At 42.8% G+C, this 14,362-nt stretch overlaps 1 protein-coding gene across 3 annotated transcripts in view; it reads left to right on the top strand.

The window, feature by feature from the left end:
- LOC126291877 (YTH domain-containing protein 1-like) overlaps positions 1–13,942 on the top strand; it is a 47,734-nt gene extending 33,792 nt beyond the window's left edge. For all 3 annotated transcript variants that reach the window (XM_049985601.1, XM_049985602.1, XM_049985600.1), the window contains exons 3-4: positions 895–959; positions 11,386–13,942. In XM_049985601.1, the coding sequence (XP_049841558.1) occupies positions 895–959; positions 11,386–12,536 (1,216 nt within the window). In that variant the 3' untranslated portion in view covers positions 12,537–13,942. The remainder of the gene's footprint in view (positions 1–894; positions 960–11,385) is intronic.
- Positions 13,943–14,362: the final 420 nt, after the last annotated feature.

The raw sequence follows: 14,362 nt of genomic DNA, 5'->3' as shown, positions 1-14,362 counted from the left end.
GTACCAAAGAGGACTAACAGGGAGTATTGAACATATACAGAGAAGGGCAGCACAAATGGTCACAGGTTTGTTTGATCTGTGGGAGAGTGTGACAGAGATGCTGAAGAAACTTAACTAGCAGACTCTTGCACATAGATGTAAACTATCCCAAGAGTTTCAAGAAACGCCTTTAAATCATGACTGTAGGCATATACTGCAACCCCCTATGTATTGCTCACATAGGGATCGTGAGGGCAAGATTTGAATAATTACAACACACAAAGAAGCATTCGCTCAATTGTTCTTCCAGCACTCAATGTGTAAATGGAACAGGATGAAACCCTAATAATTGGTACAATGAAATGTACTCTCTGTCATGCACTTAGCAGTGGTTTGCAGAATACAGCTGTAGATAGACATTGATATTCACTGAGAAAATGTTTTCTTTCCATATCATAACAAGATGCTGCAGACTCAGATTGTGATTATTCAGTACAGATTTAAGATGCAGTAGTGACCTTTTCTCCTTCTCTCTCTCTCTCTCTCTCTCTCTCTCTCTCTCTCTTTTCCCCCCCATTTGAATAATGCTTTTACCATTCTTAGTACTTGAAACTTGAATCTTTTTCTATGACAGTCTTTGGATAGATTGCTACCCACCACACAGATGAGGATTTGAGTGACAGACAGGGACATTGAAAGAAGGCATTTAGATATTGTCAGCATCCATCTCAGATTTTCCATTGTTTGATATACCAGTTGTTCTGTATGTTGATGAATGTAGCTGTTCTGCACATTTCAATTTTGGGTTACTATTGTCATTCTTAACCACATGTGTTACAAGAATTAATTGCACTGAGACTCGTTCTCACTCAGTACTTAAATGTGAATTCTCTATCTCTTTTTTTTTTTCTGCAGTGGACCAGCAGGAAGAGGCAGAGGGGTGTTTCGACCTTCAGGCTTAAAACCCCGAGGCGCAAGAGGTAAGAGGAGTCTTCTTGTACCAGATTTCAGGAAAAATATTCAAAAACAGTAATATTTTCAAAACAGTTTCTTTAAATTTGTAACATTTGTTGCCAGTTCATATTGAACATTTTTTGAAATATTTCAACATTAAATATAATATTACTTTTAGATATGAAGGGCTTCAAGAAATATTTATAGTGTTACTAATAGTGTTTGTATCCTTTGTCACCAAAATTTTTTAGGCTGCTGTGTGAAATTCAGCAAGCTATGGTCTCGCTCAGACAAGAACTTCTCAAAATGTACATTAATTTCTTCCTTAGGATTTGCTATCAATACACAAGAGTGACCTCCTCAAAGCATTGTCTGGCCAAGTTGAATTTCTTCCCAAATGGCTAAATCTATTCTGGGAAAATCTGTCTTAATAATTCACCAGTACCATCTTTGAGGTGGAGGTCAACATTGAGGACGGTGGCTTGTTGGGTTGAGTATGAGTAGGTAAAGCAAATCGGGGAGAAGTTGTTGAGGTTGTGGAGGAATGTGGATAGGGTGTTTTCACCCTCTATACAGGTCATGAAGGTGTCACCATTGAATTTGGTGAGGCGTTTGGGATTCAGGGTGTTCAGGAAATATTTCTCTAGATGGCCCATGAATAGGTTAACATACTATAGTGCCATGTGGGTGCCCATAGCCATATCCCAATTCATTTGTAGGTAATGCCTTCAAACGAGAACTAATTGTGGGTGAGGATATAGTTGGTCATGGTGACTGGAAAGTAGGTTGTTGGTTTGGAATCCATTCGGCTTTGGGGAAGGTAGTGTTCAATAGCTATAAGGCCTTGGGCATTAGAGATGTTAATGTAAAGGGAGGTGGTATCAACAGTGATGATCAAGGACATTGTATGGTAAAGGAACAGGAACTGTGGAGAATCAGTGGATGAAATGGTTGGTATCTTTTATATAGGAGGGTACATTGCAGGTAATAGGATGAAGGTCTACAAGAGCAGAGATTCTCTCAGTGCAGGCACAATAACCCGCCACAATGGTGCGTCCTGGGTGGTTGGATTTATGGACTTTAGGATGGATGTGGAAGTTAGGAGTGTGGGGAGTCATAGGGGTGAGGAGAGAGATGGTTCTGGGGAGTTGTCCTGGGATGGGCCTAAGCATTTGAGGAGAGACTGGAGATCCTGGTGGATTTCTGGAACGATGTCACCATGCAGCGTTTTTAGGTAGTTGAATCTGCCAAGTGGCGGAGTCATTCTGCCAGGTAACCCTTGGCTGCTCAAACCAACAGTGGTGAAGCTTTTGTAAGCAGGTAAGATTGTAAGGTCATGTTAAGTTTTTAGTTGGTGGATTGTGGTTCTTCCTGCAGATGTAAGGTTAGTTTGCATGCTGAAGGATTTGGGAATGATTGTGAGGCAAGGTTTGAGGTTAAGAAATGCTGGAAAGTTAAGAGGAGGTGGTTTGGGGGCAGTGAAGGTGGATCACGGTTGGATAGAGGGCTGAACTGAGTCAGGCAGGGTTCAACGTTGGTCTTTAGTTCAGTTTGATTGGTAGAGTTGGTGGTGAATGTGTTTCCACTTAAGACTGGGAAAAGGAGAGAAGGTCTGTAACAAATGCTGCATGATTGAATTTTGGAGTGGAACAAAATGTGAGGCCTTTGAAAAAGACTGATACTTCTGTGGGGCTAAGGCTTTGGAGGAAAGGTTCATGACTGTTTCAGGTCTGTTTAGGTTCTGTGTTGTGGTGGGAGGGAATTTTTGGGGGTATGGTAAATATAGTAGGTCTAAGAGGCAGGGTTTATCAGCTACAAGGGGTGTGGGGGAGATTTGGAGGTTGTTGGAGAGGTGGTGGATAGTGGTAGTCCAAGGGAGAAGTAGGAAGTGAGCAGGATGGAGAGTTTTTTGAAGTGGCATTGTACATCTTGCTTTAGTTCCTGGAGGAGGACACCACCTGAAAAAACTCTTTATCCTGCTCATTTCCTACTCCCACCTTAGACTACCGTTGTCCACCACCCTTGCAACAATCTCTAAACCTCCCCCACAGCCTCTCAAAGCTGACAAACACTGTCTCGCAGACCTACTTCATTTCCCCACCATCAAAAACACTCCCCCATCTCTACACAGAATCCAGAACCTAAACAGACTTTAAACATAGTCACGAAACTATCCTTCAACAGCCTTAGCCCCACAGAAGTACCAGTCCTTCCCAAAAGCCTCTTCTTTTGTCCCACTCAAGTTCACTCATGCAGAACTTGTTAAAGACCTTCTCTCCTTCTCCTGGTCCATACAGTGGAGACACTTTTTCACTACCAACTCTACCAATCAAACTCAACTAAAGACCAATGTTGAACCCTCCCTGAATCAGTTCACTCCTCCATCCAACCGTGATCCCCCATCCACAAACTACCCCCCTTAACTTCCCAGAATTTCTTAATGCCAAACCTTGGCTCACCATCATTCCCCAAATCCCTCAACATGCAAACTAACTGTATATCCACAGGAAAAACCACAATCCACCACCCAAAAACTTTTATCAAACCTTATACTCCTACCAGCTATCAAAGGCTCCACCATTGTTGTTTTGAACCGCAAGGATTACCTGGAAGAAGGACTCTGCCAGCTCTCAGATTCATCCACCTACAAACCCTGCCCGTGACCCCTTTCCAGAAATCCAGGAGGCCCATTCCAGAACCTCTGCCCGGAGTCTGTCTGTCTCCTCACGCCTACCACTCCTTGTACTCCTACCTCTTACATGCTTCCTAAAGTCCATTAACCCAACCAACCAGGATTGCCCCATTGCAGGCAGTTACTGTTCCCCACTGAGAGAATCTCTGCTCTGATAGATCAACACGTTCAGCCTATTAGCTGCAACATACCCTCCTATATAAAAGATACCAAGCATTTCATCCACCAACTCTCCACAGTTCCTGTTCCTTTACCACACAGTACACCTGCTTGTCACTATTAATGTCACCTCCTTTTACACTAACATCCCAAATGCCCATGGCCTTACTGCTATTGAACCACTACCTTTCCCAACACCTGACAGATTCCAAACCAACAACCTCGTTCCTAGTTGCCACGACCAACCATATAATTACCCATAATTACGTTTCCTTTGAAAGCATTACCTACAAACAAATCTGGGGTATGGCTAAGGGCACCTGCATGGCACCAACCTATGCCAACCTGTTCATGGGCCATCTAGAGGTATCCTTCCTAAACACCCAGTATCCTGAACCCTACACCTGGCTCAAATTCATTGGTGACATCTTCGTGAGCTGGACGAGGGTGAGGACACACTATTCACATTCCTCCACAACCTCAACACCATCTTTCCCATTCACTTTACCTACTCATACTCAACCCACCAAGGCACCTTCCTTAGTGTTGGCATCCACCTTAAAGACAGCTACATCAGTACCTCTGTCCATATCAAACTTACCATTCACCACAATACCTCCACTTCGACAGTTGCCACCCATGCCATACCAAGATGTCCGTTCCATACTGCATAGTAACCTGTGGCCATTGCATCTGTAGTGATGATTGGTCCCTCTCAAAATACACTGAGGGCCTCACTGAGGCCTTTACAGATCGTAATTACCCTCCCAACCTTGTACAAAAACAAGTCTCCTGTGCCTTATCTTTCCAGTCATCCACCATGTGCCAAAGCCCCAACATCCAGCCACATCGGAGCATTCCCCTCGTGACTCACTACCAACCAGGACTGGAGCAACTGAATTACATTCTTCGCCAAGGTTTTGACTACCTCTCGTTGTGCCCCAAAATGAGAAATGTATTACCCACTATTCTTTCCACCCCTCCCACAGTAGTATCCTGCTGCCCACCAAACCTACACAATATCCCCATCCATCTTTACACAACCCCTGCTCCCAACATCTTCCCTTATGGCTCATATCCCTGTAATAGAACTTGATGCAAGAACTGTCCCATACATCCTCCCACCACCACCACCTATTCCACTCCGGTCGCAAACATCACCTATCTCATCAAAGCCAGGGCTACGTGTGAACCCAGTCATGTGATCTACAAACTAAGCTGCAACCACTGAACTTTATTCTATGTGTGCATGACAATCCACAAGTCGTCTGTCTGCTTGAATGGCCACTGGCAAACTGTGGCCAACAAACAACTGGACCATCCTGTTGCTAAGTACATCGCCCAACACAGCATCCCTCATTTCAGTGACTGCTTCACAGTCTGTGCCGTCTGGATCCTTCCCACCAATACCAGCCTTTCTGAATTGTGCAGGTGGAAACTTTCAATGCAATATATCCTATGTTCCCATAACCCCCTCTGGCCTCACCCTTTGTTAGTCATTGTCCGTACCCATCTAGCCCCTTCCCTGTTCCCATTCCAGTACTACACAGCCCTCTATTCCACCAATGCCACCAAGTCTTTTTACTTTTCTGCTACCCCCCTCTCTGCCCTGCCCTCCATCTAACCCCTTGACGTGTCACTGCACCTAGGTGCCCTTCTGTCCAGCTTGTTTCTGCACACTCCCACTAGCAGTACTTCACTGTCCCCCACTGCAAACCTTCCCCCCCCCCCCCCCCACCCCACCCCACCCCCTTGCCCCAGCCTCCTCCTTACTCACAACTGGTTGCCTCTCCCATCATGCGGTGCTGCTAGAGATTGTGGTCGTGTGTGTGTGTGTGTGTGTGTGTGTGTGTGTGTGTGTGTGTGTGTGTGTGTGTGTGTGTGTATTTTGTTTATTTGCAACAAAGGCACTGTTGGCCGAAAGCTCACTTTCCGACAGTCTTTTTGTTGTGCTTATCTGCAACTCAGCATCTCCACCATATGGTGAGTAGTGACTATCCTTTTCATATTATTGTTACAGTATATTATGGAGTTTCCTTTGTTGATTTTGTTTTAATAATTCAAGTGATTGTGACATAGAGTTAGAAAAAATTGCAGGTTACACCTGTTTTCAAGAAGGGTCATGAGACAGATGCTGATTATTTTAGACTAACATAGCTAATGCAGTCTGTTGTGGCATTATCAAACACATTATAAGGTACATATGGGTTCACGAACTCACCTTGTGAAGCTCAGCTTGTTATTTTTGTCCATGAATCTGCTTCCAGAAATGCATTTGATGCAATTCTATAGCACTGATTACTGAACAAAATATGAGCTTACCAAGTTTTGAACCAGATTTGTGACTGAATTCAGGTTTTATTAGCATACAAACGACAAAATCAACAGATCAAAAAATTATTTCAGGAATGCTGAAATGGTCTCTACCAGAAATAAAAAAGATATGGATACAAGGAAGGGCAAATTCGGAAGGCTCTACATCCCACACCTACAGCGTCAGCAAAAACTGAGGGAGAACCTCAGGAGGCAGCGGCCTTGGCTATTATTCTGTTTTGTGGGGCCTTATCTGGAAAAATTGGACACATTTTACGTAAACACCAAGTGAAAACCATCTTCCGTCCTCCAAGCAAAACCAAGAGCCTTCTTGGTAGTGTCGAGAACAGCTTTGGGCTACATAAATCAGGGGTTGATCTGAGACCTTGCCAATGTGGTAGTGTATACATAGGGCAGACCATCCGTACCATTGAGGACCGATGCCGAGAACATCAATGGCACACTAGACTGCAGCAGCCCAGTAAGTCGGCAATCGCTGACCATTGCCTGTCGGAACTCCACAGCTTGGATTATGACCAAACCAAAGTCCTGGCACAGACTTCCAAATACTGGGACTGTGTCATCAAAGAAGCCATAGAGATCAGAGTAAGGGAGCCACAACTAAATCGTGACAGCGGTTACATCCTTAGCAAGGTGTGGGAATCCACGATCACCTGGATTAAAAAGGAAAAGGATATTTTCCAGAGTGTACCGACTTCGGAGGAGGAGGGCAGAATAACGAGAGCGGTGTCGACAGACCCTCCTTAATGAGAAGACCTAGGACGCAGTGCCCAGACGGCGGGAGAACGGACGCTGTACCTGGGGCGCGGACCGCACCGACTGATACGAAATGCCTGAGGGAGGAGTGGGAGGGGGATTGTCCTATATATACATGGCGCCGGCCCACCGTTGGTCAGTACATCAGCGCACCTGATGATGGCAACATGGTCGATTGCTGAAATATTGTGTCCTATGCACAGTCATACCAGGCTGTTCACCCGAGATTTATTTTGTTGCCCTTTTTTGTCACCGTCTATAGCCTTTTGACTTACAAGGGCAGTAATCACAACTAAACTGAATATATCAATTTTACTTATATGAATTGAACTTTTTAAATATATTTAAATTTTACAATTAATAGTGTAACATTGGGACAAATAAAAATAAAATGATAAAAAAAAATGATGGCAACAGTGGGCTGCAAACCCGAGCTGATGAATTGGCAGTTAGTGCACTTCACCACTTGGCCAAGGAGCCGTTATATAAGCTGCTGCTCAAAAATTCCTCATATGGTATGCTTGCACAGTATCTTATGTGCACTTTCAATAATAATAATAATAATAATAATAATACTGAACCTGGTGCTGTGGAAAAGTAGCACTCATAGTGCCGGAAGGGATGATGTCACATCAGAGCATTTGCAGGCAGCTGTGTCCCTACTCAGAATTGATCATAGCATTTGACACTGGTTTCTAGTTGTCATAAAGAGAGCACAGCAAAACTTGTTTTCGTTCATTTTATTTGCACGCCAACATGCATTTGAAGAGAGATGGTGTAATTTTAATGTGATTTCCAGCTCGCATTCAGAGAGAAATGGCATAATTTTAGTGCAATACTTATAGTTTGCTACAGCATGTTTGCATGCCATAACCGGCCACTGGTGAAATTTATGAAAGCCCTTTGAAATAAAGACAAGTATACAGCAAAGTGATCATCTGTTCCCAATTCCTTTTCATTGTGGTGTAGGGAAAGTAGTGAGAATTTGAAATGGAAAAACTGAATGGGTATAAGATTTCACCAATAAAATTGGACAGAGGAAACATAGACGTTTGATTTGACTGTCTCACATTTGCAGAAGACATTGCTACAGTTTCTGAAAATGTTTAATCTACTGTGATACAAATAATCTTTTAGAAGAAATAACCTGTAGCTTTGGCTTAAGATTTTCTGTGGAAAAAACATTTAAGAAACATTAAAAATGAACGGAAATTTCTGAAAACAGTTATTGGTCAAATATGGAAGGCTAAAAAATTTAAATATCTTGGGGAGATAATCCAAGAAAATGATTTGAATAAGGCTACTACAGAGGAAAGAATACATAAAATGTGAAGTGCATGTGGTATAATTTTTACAGTAAAAAATTCATGTCTAAAAATGCAAAAATGAGGCATTATGGTGCAGTAGTGAAACCATAATTTCTGTATGCAAGTGGATGTCTAGCTTTTAAGTATAATTTAGATAAATTAGAAATACAGGAAAGGCAAATCGCTAGGAAATTTTTAGATCCACAAAGAACTATGGAAGATTGGAAATAATGAAGTAAGATTAAATTCATCAAACATAGAAAACTAATCAGAAATAACGAGAAAAAAGAAAACTGGCATTTTTTGGGCACTATAACAAATGAAAAACAATAGATTAACCCAAAAGACCTTCAAATATTCAAGTCAACAACAGACTGGTTCCACAAAGTAAAAAGAGTTTAGGCAAAGAGTATTGAATACGGAAGGATTTCAAGGCAGGAGAATGGAAAAAATGGTCTGTAGGTAGCAGTCAGAAGATGGGAAGAAAAAACATAGGGAAAAATTGAGGGTACTGGAAAAAAGGAAAAGAACAATGAATAAGAAATAGAAATTGGTACATTGTTCGTAGTTAGCCCATCTGAGACGGAGAAAAAAAACTCGCGAAGCAGACCAACAGTTCTGGAGCATCTAAGGGGAGTGCCATAGAACTTTTACAGTTTCTGTTTACAGTGTGTATAAATTACCCCATGAATAATTTCAGATGATCATTAAGGCTGTACGTGAATGATGGTGCTGTGTGTAGGAGGCTTGAAACTCCAGAAGCTTTAATATTGGCGTAACATGTATAGAAAAGTAGCCTAAGGTTAAGGCTTCCATATAGTAATAATAATATGTTAAATGCACCTGCGTTTTTAATATAAAGATAGTATTTACTTACTTTTTCTTTTTTAAAAAAAGTTCTGATAGAATGTAAATATGTCTGGATTAAAGGAGACCACTCACCAAAAAACAGGAGTGTGTAATCATCAACAGGCACTCACATAAAGAAAACTTTATAGCTTTGGGAGACTTCTATTTTGAACTAGAGTGCACACAATGTGTGTGTGTGTGTGTGTGTGTGTGTGTGTGTGTGTGTGTGTGTGTGTGCGCACATGCACGTGCACGTGCACGTGGGCGTGGGAGTGGGCGTGTGTGTGTGTGTGCACGCTCGCGCTCGTGTCACTAGCTCAAAAGAGGATTTTCCAAAAGCTAGAAAGTTTTATTTCTTTATGTGCACGCTAGTCGGCAAGCCAGTGAGTGCGCGTGCCCACACGCTCATGCCTATTCCCCTACATGGCACCGACTAGACACACGGTCACACAGTGCTGCATTTTGATAAGTGGTGTGGGTTGTGTTGGAAGTAGGTAGGTAGGTAGTGTGTGTGTGTGTGTGTGTGTGTGTGTGTGTTTTTGAGAGAGAGAGAGAGAGAGAGAGAGAGAGAGAGAGAGAGAGAGGGGGGGGGGGGGGGGGGATGCAGAGGCCTCAGGTTGTGAAGCATCAATTGAAATTGAGCATGGTATGCTTAGCAGCATTTTGTGCCACTGGACAGTCAACTTTATTCTCAGTAACAGTTGGGCAGTGGCTGTTCATCCTCGTGGACAGCTGGTCAGTAATCTTACCATCATAAAGAGCTGTAGAGATGTTTGCAGCTGAGGTGGTATATTACGTGGCTGCTTTCATAGGTGAGGTACGATAATCCTGTGACAAGACTGGAATAAAGAGTGCTGGGTGCTTGGATTGGACAGGTCTTGCATGTTGGTCTTCCACAGGGATGCGATCCAGGGGGCAAGGGGTTGGGACCGAGTGAGGTGGTGCAACAGTTAGCACACTAGACTGGCATTCAGGAGGATGATGGTTCAAACCCACATCCAGCCATCTTGATTAAGGTTATCCATGATTTCACTAAATCACTTGAGGCTAATGCCAGGATGCTCCTTTCAAAGGCACGGCCACCTTCCTTTCCTAATCCATTGGGCGTGATGACCTCGCTGTTTGGTCCCGTGGCCCAAACAAACCAACCAGCCAAAGAGTTGGGAATGGAGTGGACTAGGATGTTATGTAGGTTGGGTGGGTGGGTGGGTGATGGAACACCACTTGAGGAAGGGTGGGGAGGATCTTGCAAAGGATGTCCGTCATTGCAGGGCATGATGAGAACTCATCTAAGCCCTGATGGAGGATATGTCCAGATGTTCCATTCCAGGATGATATCTTCACCATCTTGACTGAAGGCCAAGACACCATATCCTCATTCCTTCACAACCTCGATTCCTTGTGTCCCTCCCACTTCACTTGCCCCTCCTTTAACCCTAGGTATCACATTGCTTGACATTGACCTTCACCCCTCTGACGCCTCCATCCACACCTCTGTCCACATTAAATCAACTAAACATCAACAGTACCTACATGTTGTTAGTTGCCCTGCCTTCTACCCCAAAAAGTTGACCACCAGGAGGCAGGACATGCAGTTAAATGTAACATGCTCAATTTCAATGACTACTTCACAGCCTGAGGCCATCTGGATCCTTCCCTTCGCCACCAGCTTCTCTGAACTACGCAGATGCGAGTTAACCTTGCAATACATCCATCACTCCCATAATTGCCCTCGTCTTAAACTCTGGTAACCCACTGTCCCCCAACAGTCACTGCTTCCAACATCTTGCCACTCACTCCAAAACTCACATTCTGACACCACTGTTTCTGACCAGTTGGGACAGTGGTGCATCTAGCACTTATTCCATTCTTCTGCCACCCGTCCCTCCATCATTCCTACCCAGCAAATTGGCTGCCTCCTAGCTAACAGCTAGCCACTCACCCCTCACTGCTAACCCCTTACCCTGCCATCCAACTCTTTCTCTTCCTTTATACAACCCACACGACACAAACCTCACGACAGACTAGTCCATCTGCCAAAATGCAGCACAGTGTGTCCAGCCAGTGGCATGTAGGGGCATAGGCGTGTGTGTGTGTGTGTGTGTGTGTGTGTGTGTGTGTGTACACTAACTCAAAAAATTAATTACTCAAAATGATTGCCAGTTTTCTTTCCTGGTGTGTGTGCCTATCGGCAACTCAACACTTGTGCTGTCTGGTAAGTGGTCTCCTTTACTCCAAAAGTATTTACTTACTTAAAGAACACACCTTGTACTTCCAGATGTGGCTGTTCTCTTGTTTTTTTCAAATGTGATTTGTAAATAATCTGAATATAATCTATTGTTCTTTCAACTCTAGGTGGCGGACACTTGTCTTCAGGAAGAGTAGTGAAGAAGGCCCAAGCGGCGAGAGCTGTATCACCTCGGAAGAAATTAGAATCTCTCAAACTGAAACTAGCTGCTAAAGGAATACAATACGATGCAAGTTATATTCAGAGACAAAGACAAAAGCAGCTACGGAAAGATGAGAATTCGTCAGCTGATGCAGAAGATGGGGCGTTGTACAAACAGAAGATGTCAGTAATGCCAGATCCTGAGCGTAAGTGTACTGAAAATGAAATGGAGAAAATCCAAGATGCACTTATAGAGGCTCTCGAACCTCTAGAGGATGGCTATTTTCCACGGTTTTACGGTACGTACACGGTGAAGGGTGTGCTAGTCATGTCGTGTGCCAACGAACAGACAAAACGGTGGCTGGAGAGGATTGTACCCCAGTTGGAGCCGTGGGAGAGCGGAAAGCTCTGCGTAAAGCCTAGAGGAGAGGTCTCACAGGGGACGAAGGTGCTACTCAAGACACCAAAGTTGTTTGCCAAGACTGACCCCAAAAAGATCTTGCAGATGCTCAGCACTCAAAACAAGACCCTCGAGACCAACATGTGGAAGAACGTCAGTGCGAAATCGGAAGATTCGGGCCAGACTCTGGTCTACGTAATCGACAACCGGAGTCTCGATGCCATCCGGGCCTTGAACAATAAAGTGTACCTCGGATTAGGCAATGTCGAGTTAGTTATCTTAAATGATGAGGAGGATAGCAAGCAGGCCTCTGCAGATACAGAAATCGAAAATGAGGAAGATGACAAGCAGACCTCTGCCGATAAAGAGATGAAAGATCAGGAGGATGACAAGCAGACCTCTGCCGATACAGAGATGAAAGATCAGGAGGATGACAAGCAGACCTCTGCCGATACAGAGATGAAAGATCAGGAGGATGACAAGCAGACCTCTGCCGATACAGAGATGAAAGATCAGGAGGATGACGAGCAGCCCTGCGTAGACACAGAAATGATTAATGAGGAGGAGAATGATGAGCAGACCACTGCAGATACAGAAATGAAAAATGTGGAGGAGAATGACGAACAGACCACTACAGATACAGAAATGAAAAATCAGGAGACGTCTGTAGGTACAGAAATAAGAAATGTGGACAGTGCTGACAAGCAAACCTCGTAGTTACAGGTGTTGCTCACACAGAAAGAAGTGAAGTTCATACATAAGGAAGAGATGCAGTGTGTGTGTGTGTGTGTGTGTGTGTGTGTGTGTGTGTGTGTGTGTGTGTGTTGGGGGGGGGGGGGGGGGGCACAGGCGCATGTGCTTAAAATTTCTGTGGGTATGACTCATGCTACTTCCCATCATAGTACAACCTTGTTTATTTGGGTGTGTGACCAGAGGAAAACTTAAAAAACAAGAGAAGGTGGTAATATGAATCATAATGTTGCGGACCTCAGGCCGAAAACTTTGACACTGCTCTTACTGTTGCTGTTCTTTTTTTTATGACTGGACTGCATTTGAGCCTACATATTGATGTCAAAACTGTCTCTCTCTATACAGTTTTTCTCTCACACACTTTTATTGATTACCAATTTAACATTTCTGATGCCTCAGGATGTGTCCTGTCGGCTGATCCCTTCCTTTAGTCAAGTTGTGCCATAAGTTTTTGTTGTACCTGTTTCAGTTGATTACTACTTCATTAATTATATGAGTGACTATCTCATCATTAGTTATCCGATCTGCCCATCACTCTTGAACATTCTTCTGTAACATTTTTTGTAACATGTTTCACTTTTGTACAAGGCTATTCTTCACACTGCACACATTAAATTTATATTAAATGTTTCTCAGGGAATGTTTTCTTGCTATGTCAGTCATTTGTCATTTATTTCATAAGCCAGACAGCAAAACTTGCCAACTTTTTTACCATTTTATTTCCAAGTCTAACTCTCCCTGCATCACCTAATTTAAATAGAATGCATTCCCTTATTATTTTTCTTTTATTTGTGTTCATCTTACACTATCTATCAAAGGTAGTATCCATTTCAAGGCTTACCATTGGGAAAACATATGCTTCTTTCTTATTTAAAATTATTTAGGTAACAAAATTTACAGTTCGTTGAAAAGCAAATACTACTCTCTTAGTGGTACTTTCAATTGACTTGTTGAGCTGCAGTGGAGTACTGTGGAACGCAATGTGTGCTACCTCCCTTACCCCCTGCTACATCTTCTTTATCTGTCGCAGTACCACAGGTACCGACTGATGTTTCCCATATCTACATCAGAGCATCTTTATTTGTCCATAGATTTATAGAAAATTACTTCAACCTTTTCAGACAAATTTACTGAAAATTGTATGCTCACCACTGTATTTAAAGGTTGTTTAATGTAGGAAATGAAAGTAAAATTTTCATCAAGATCTAATAGGGGTAAATGAGAGCTATAGAAACAAGGTTGTACCACAGCAGCAACATGAGGTATTTTAATGTAGCCTTTGCAAGACAGATATGCACAATTCTCGATATTTCCTCCTTAATAAAGACTTTTTAAAGTTCCTGTATGTTATACCTTTCCTAAAAAAAAAATAAAGTGAAATGTAAACTGTTCTTTGTTAATTTATTAATTGTGAATGCACAATTACTAGGGAAGGAATGCCTTTTGCTAAGTTAGGCGCTACTAACATATATGCTGTTTGCTCCTTGTGGTATCCAGTGAGCTAGTGATATAAAGTAAAGTAAAGGGTCGACAATAGGTTCGTGAACTTGCACCACTTATTGCTCGAACCGCCCTTTTCCGAGCCAAAAATACCCTTTTGGAATGGGAAGAGTTATCTCAACATATAATACCGCACGACATAAGCAAATGAAAATAAGCAAAGTAGATCAATTTTCGTGTCAAATGTTCACTCACTTCAGATACCTTTCAAATAGTAAAAATGGTAGCATTAAGTCTTTGAACAAGATCCTAAATGTGGGCTTTCCACGGCAGTTTACTATGTATCTGAACAC

This window comes from Schistocerca gregaria, chromosome 9 (assembly GCF_023897955.1).
Source record: "Schistocerca gregaria isolate iqSchGreg1 chromosome 9, iqSchGreg1.2, whole genome shotgun sequence".
Taxonomy (NCBI): Eukaryota; Metazoa; Arthropoda; class Insecta; order Orthoptera; family Acrididae; genus Schistocerca; species Schistocerca gregaria.
The sequence above is the reverse complement of the archived record's forward strand: the minus strand, read 5'-3'. Positions and strand labels throughout refer to the sequence as shown.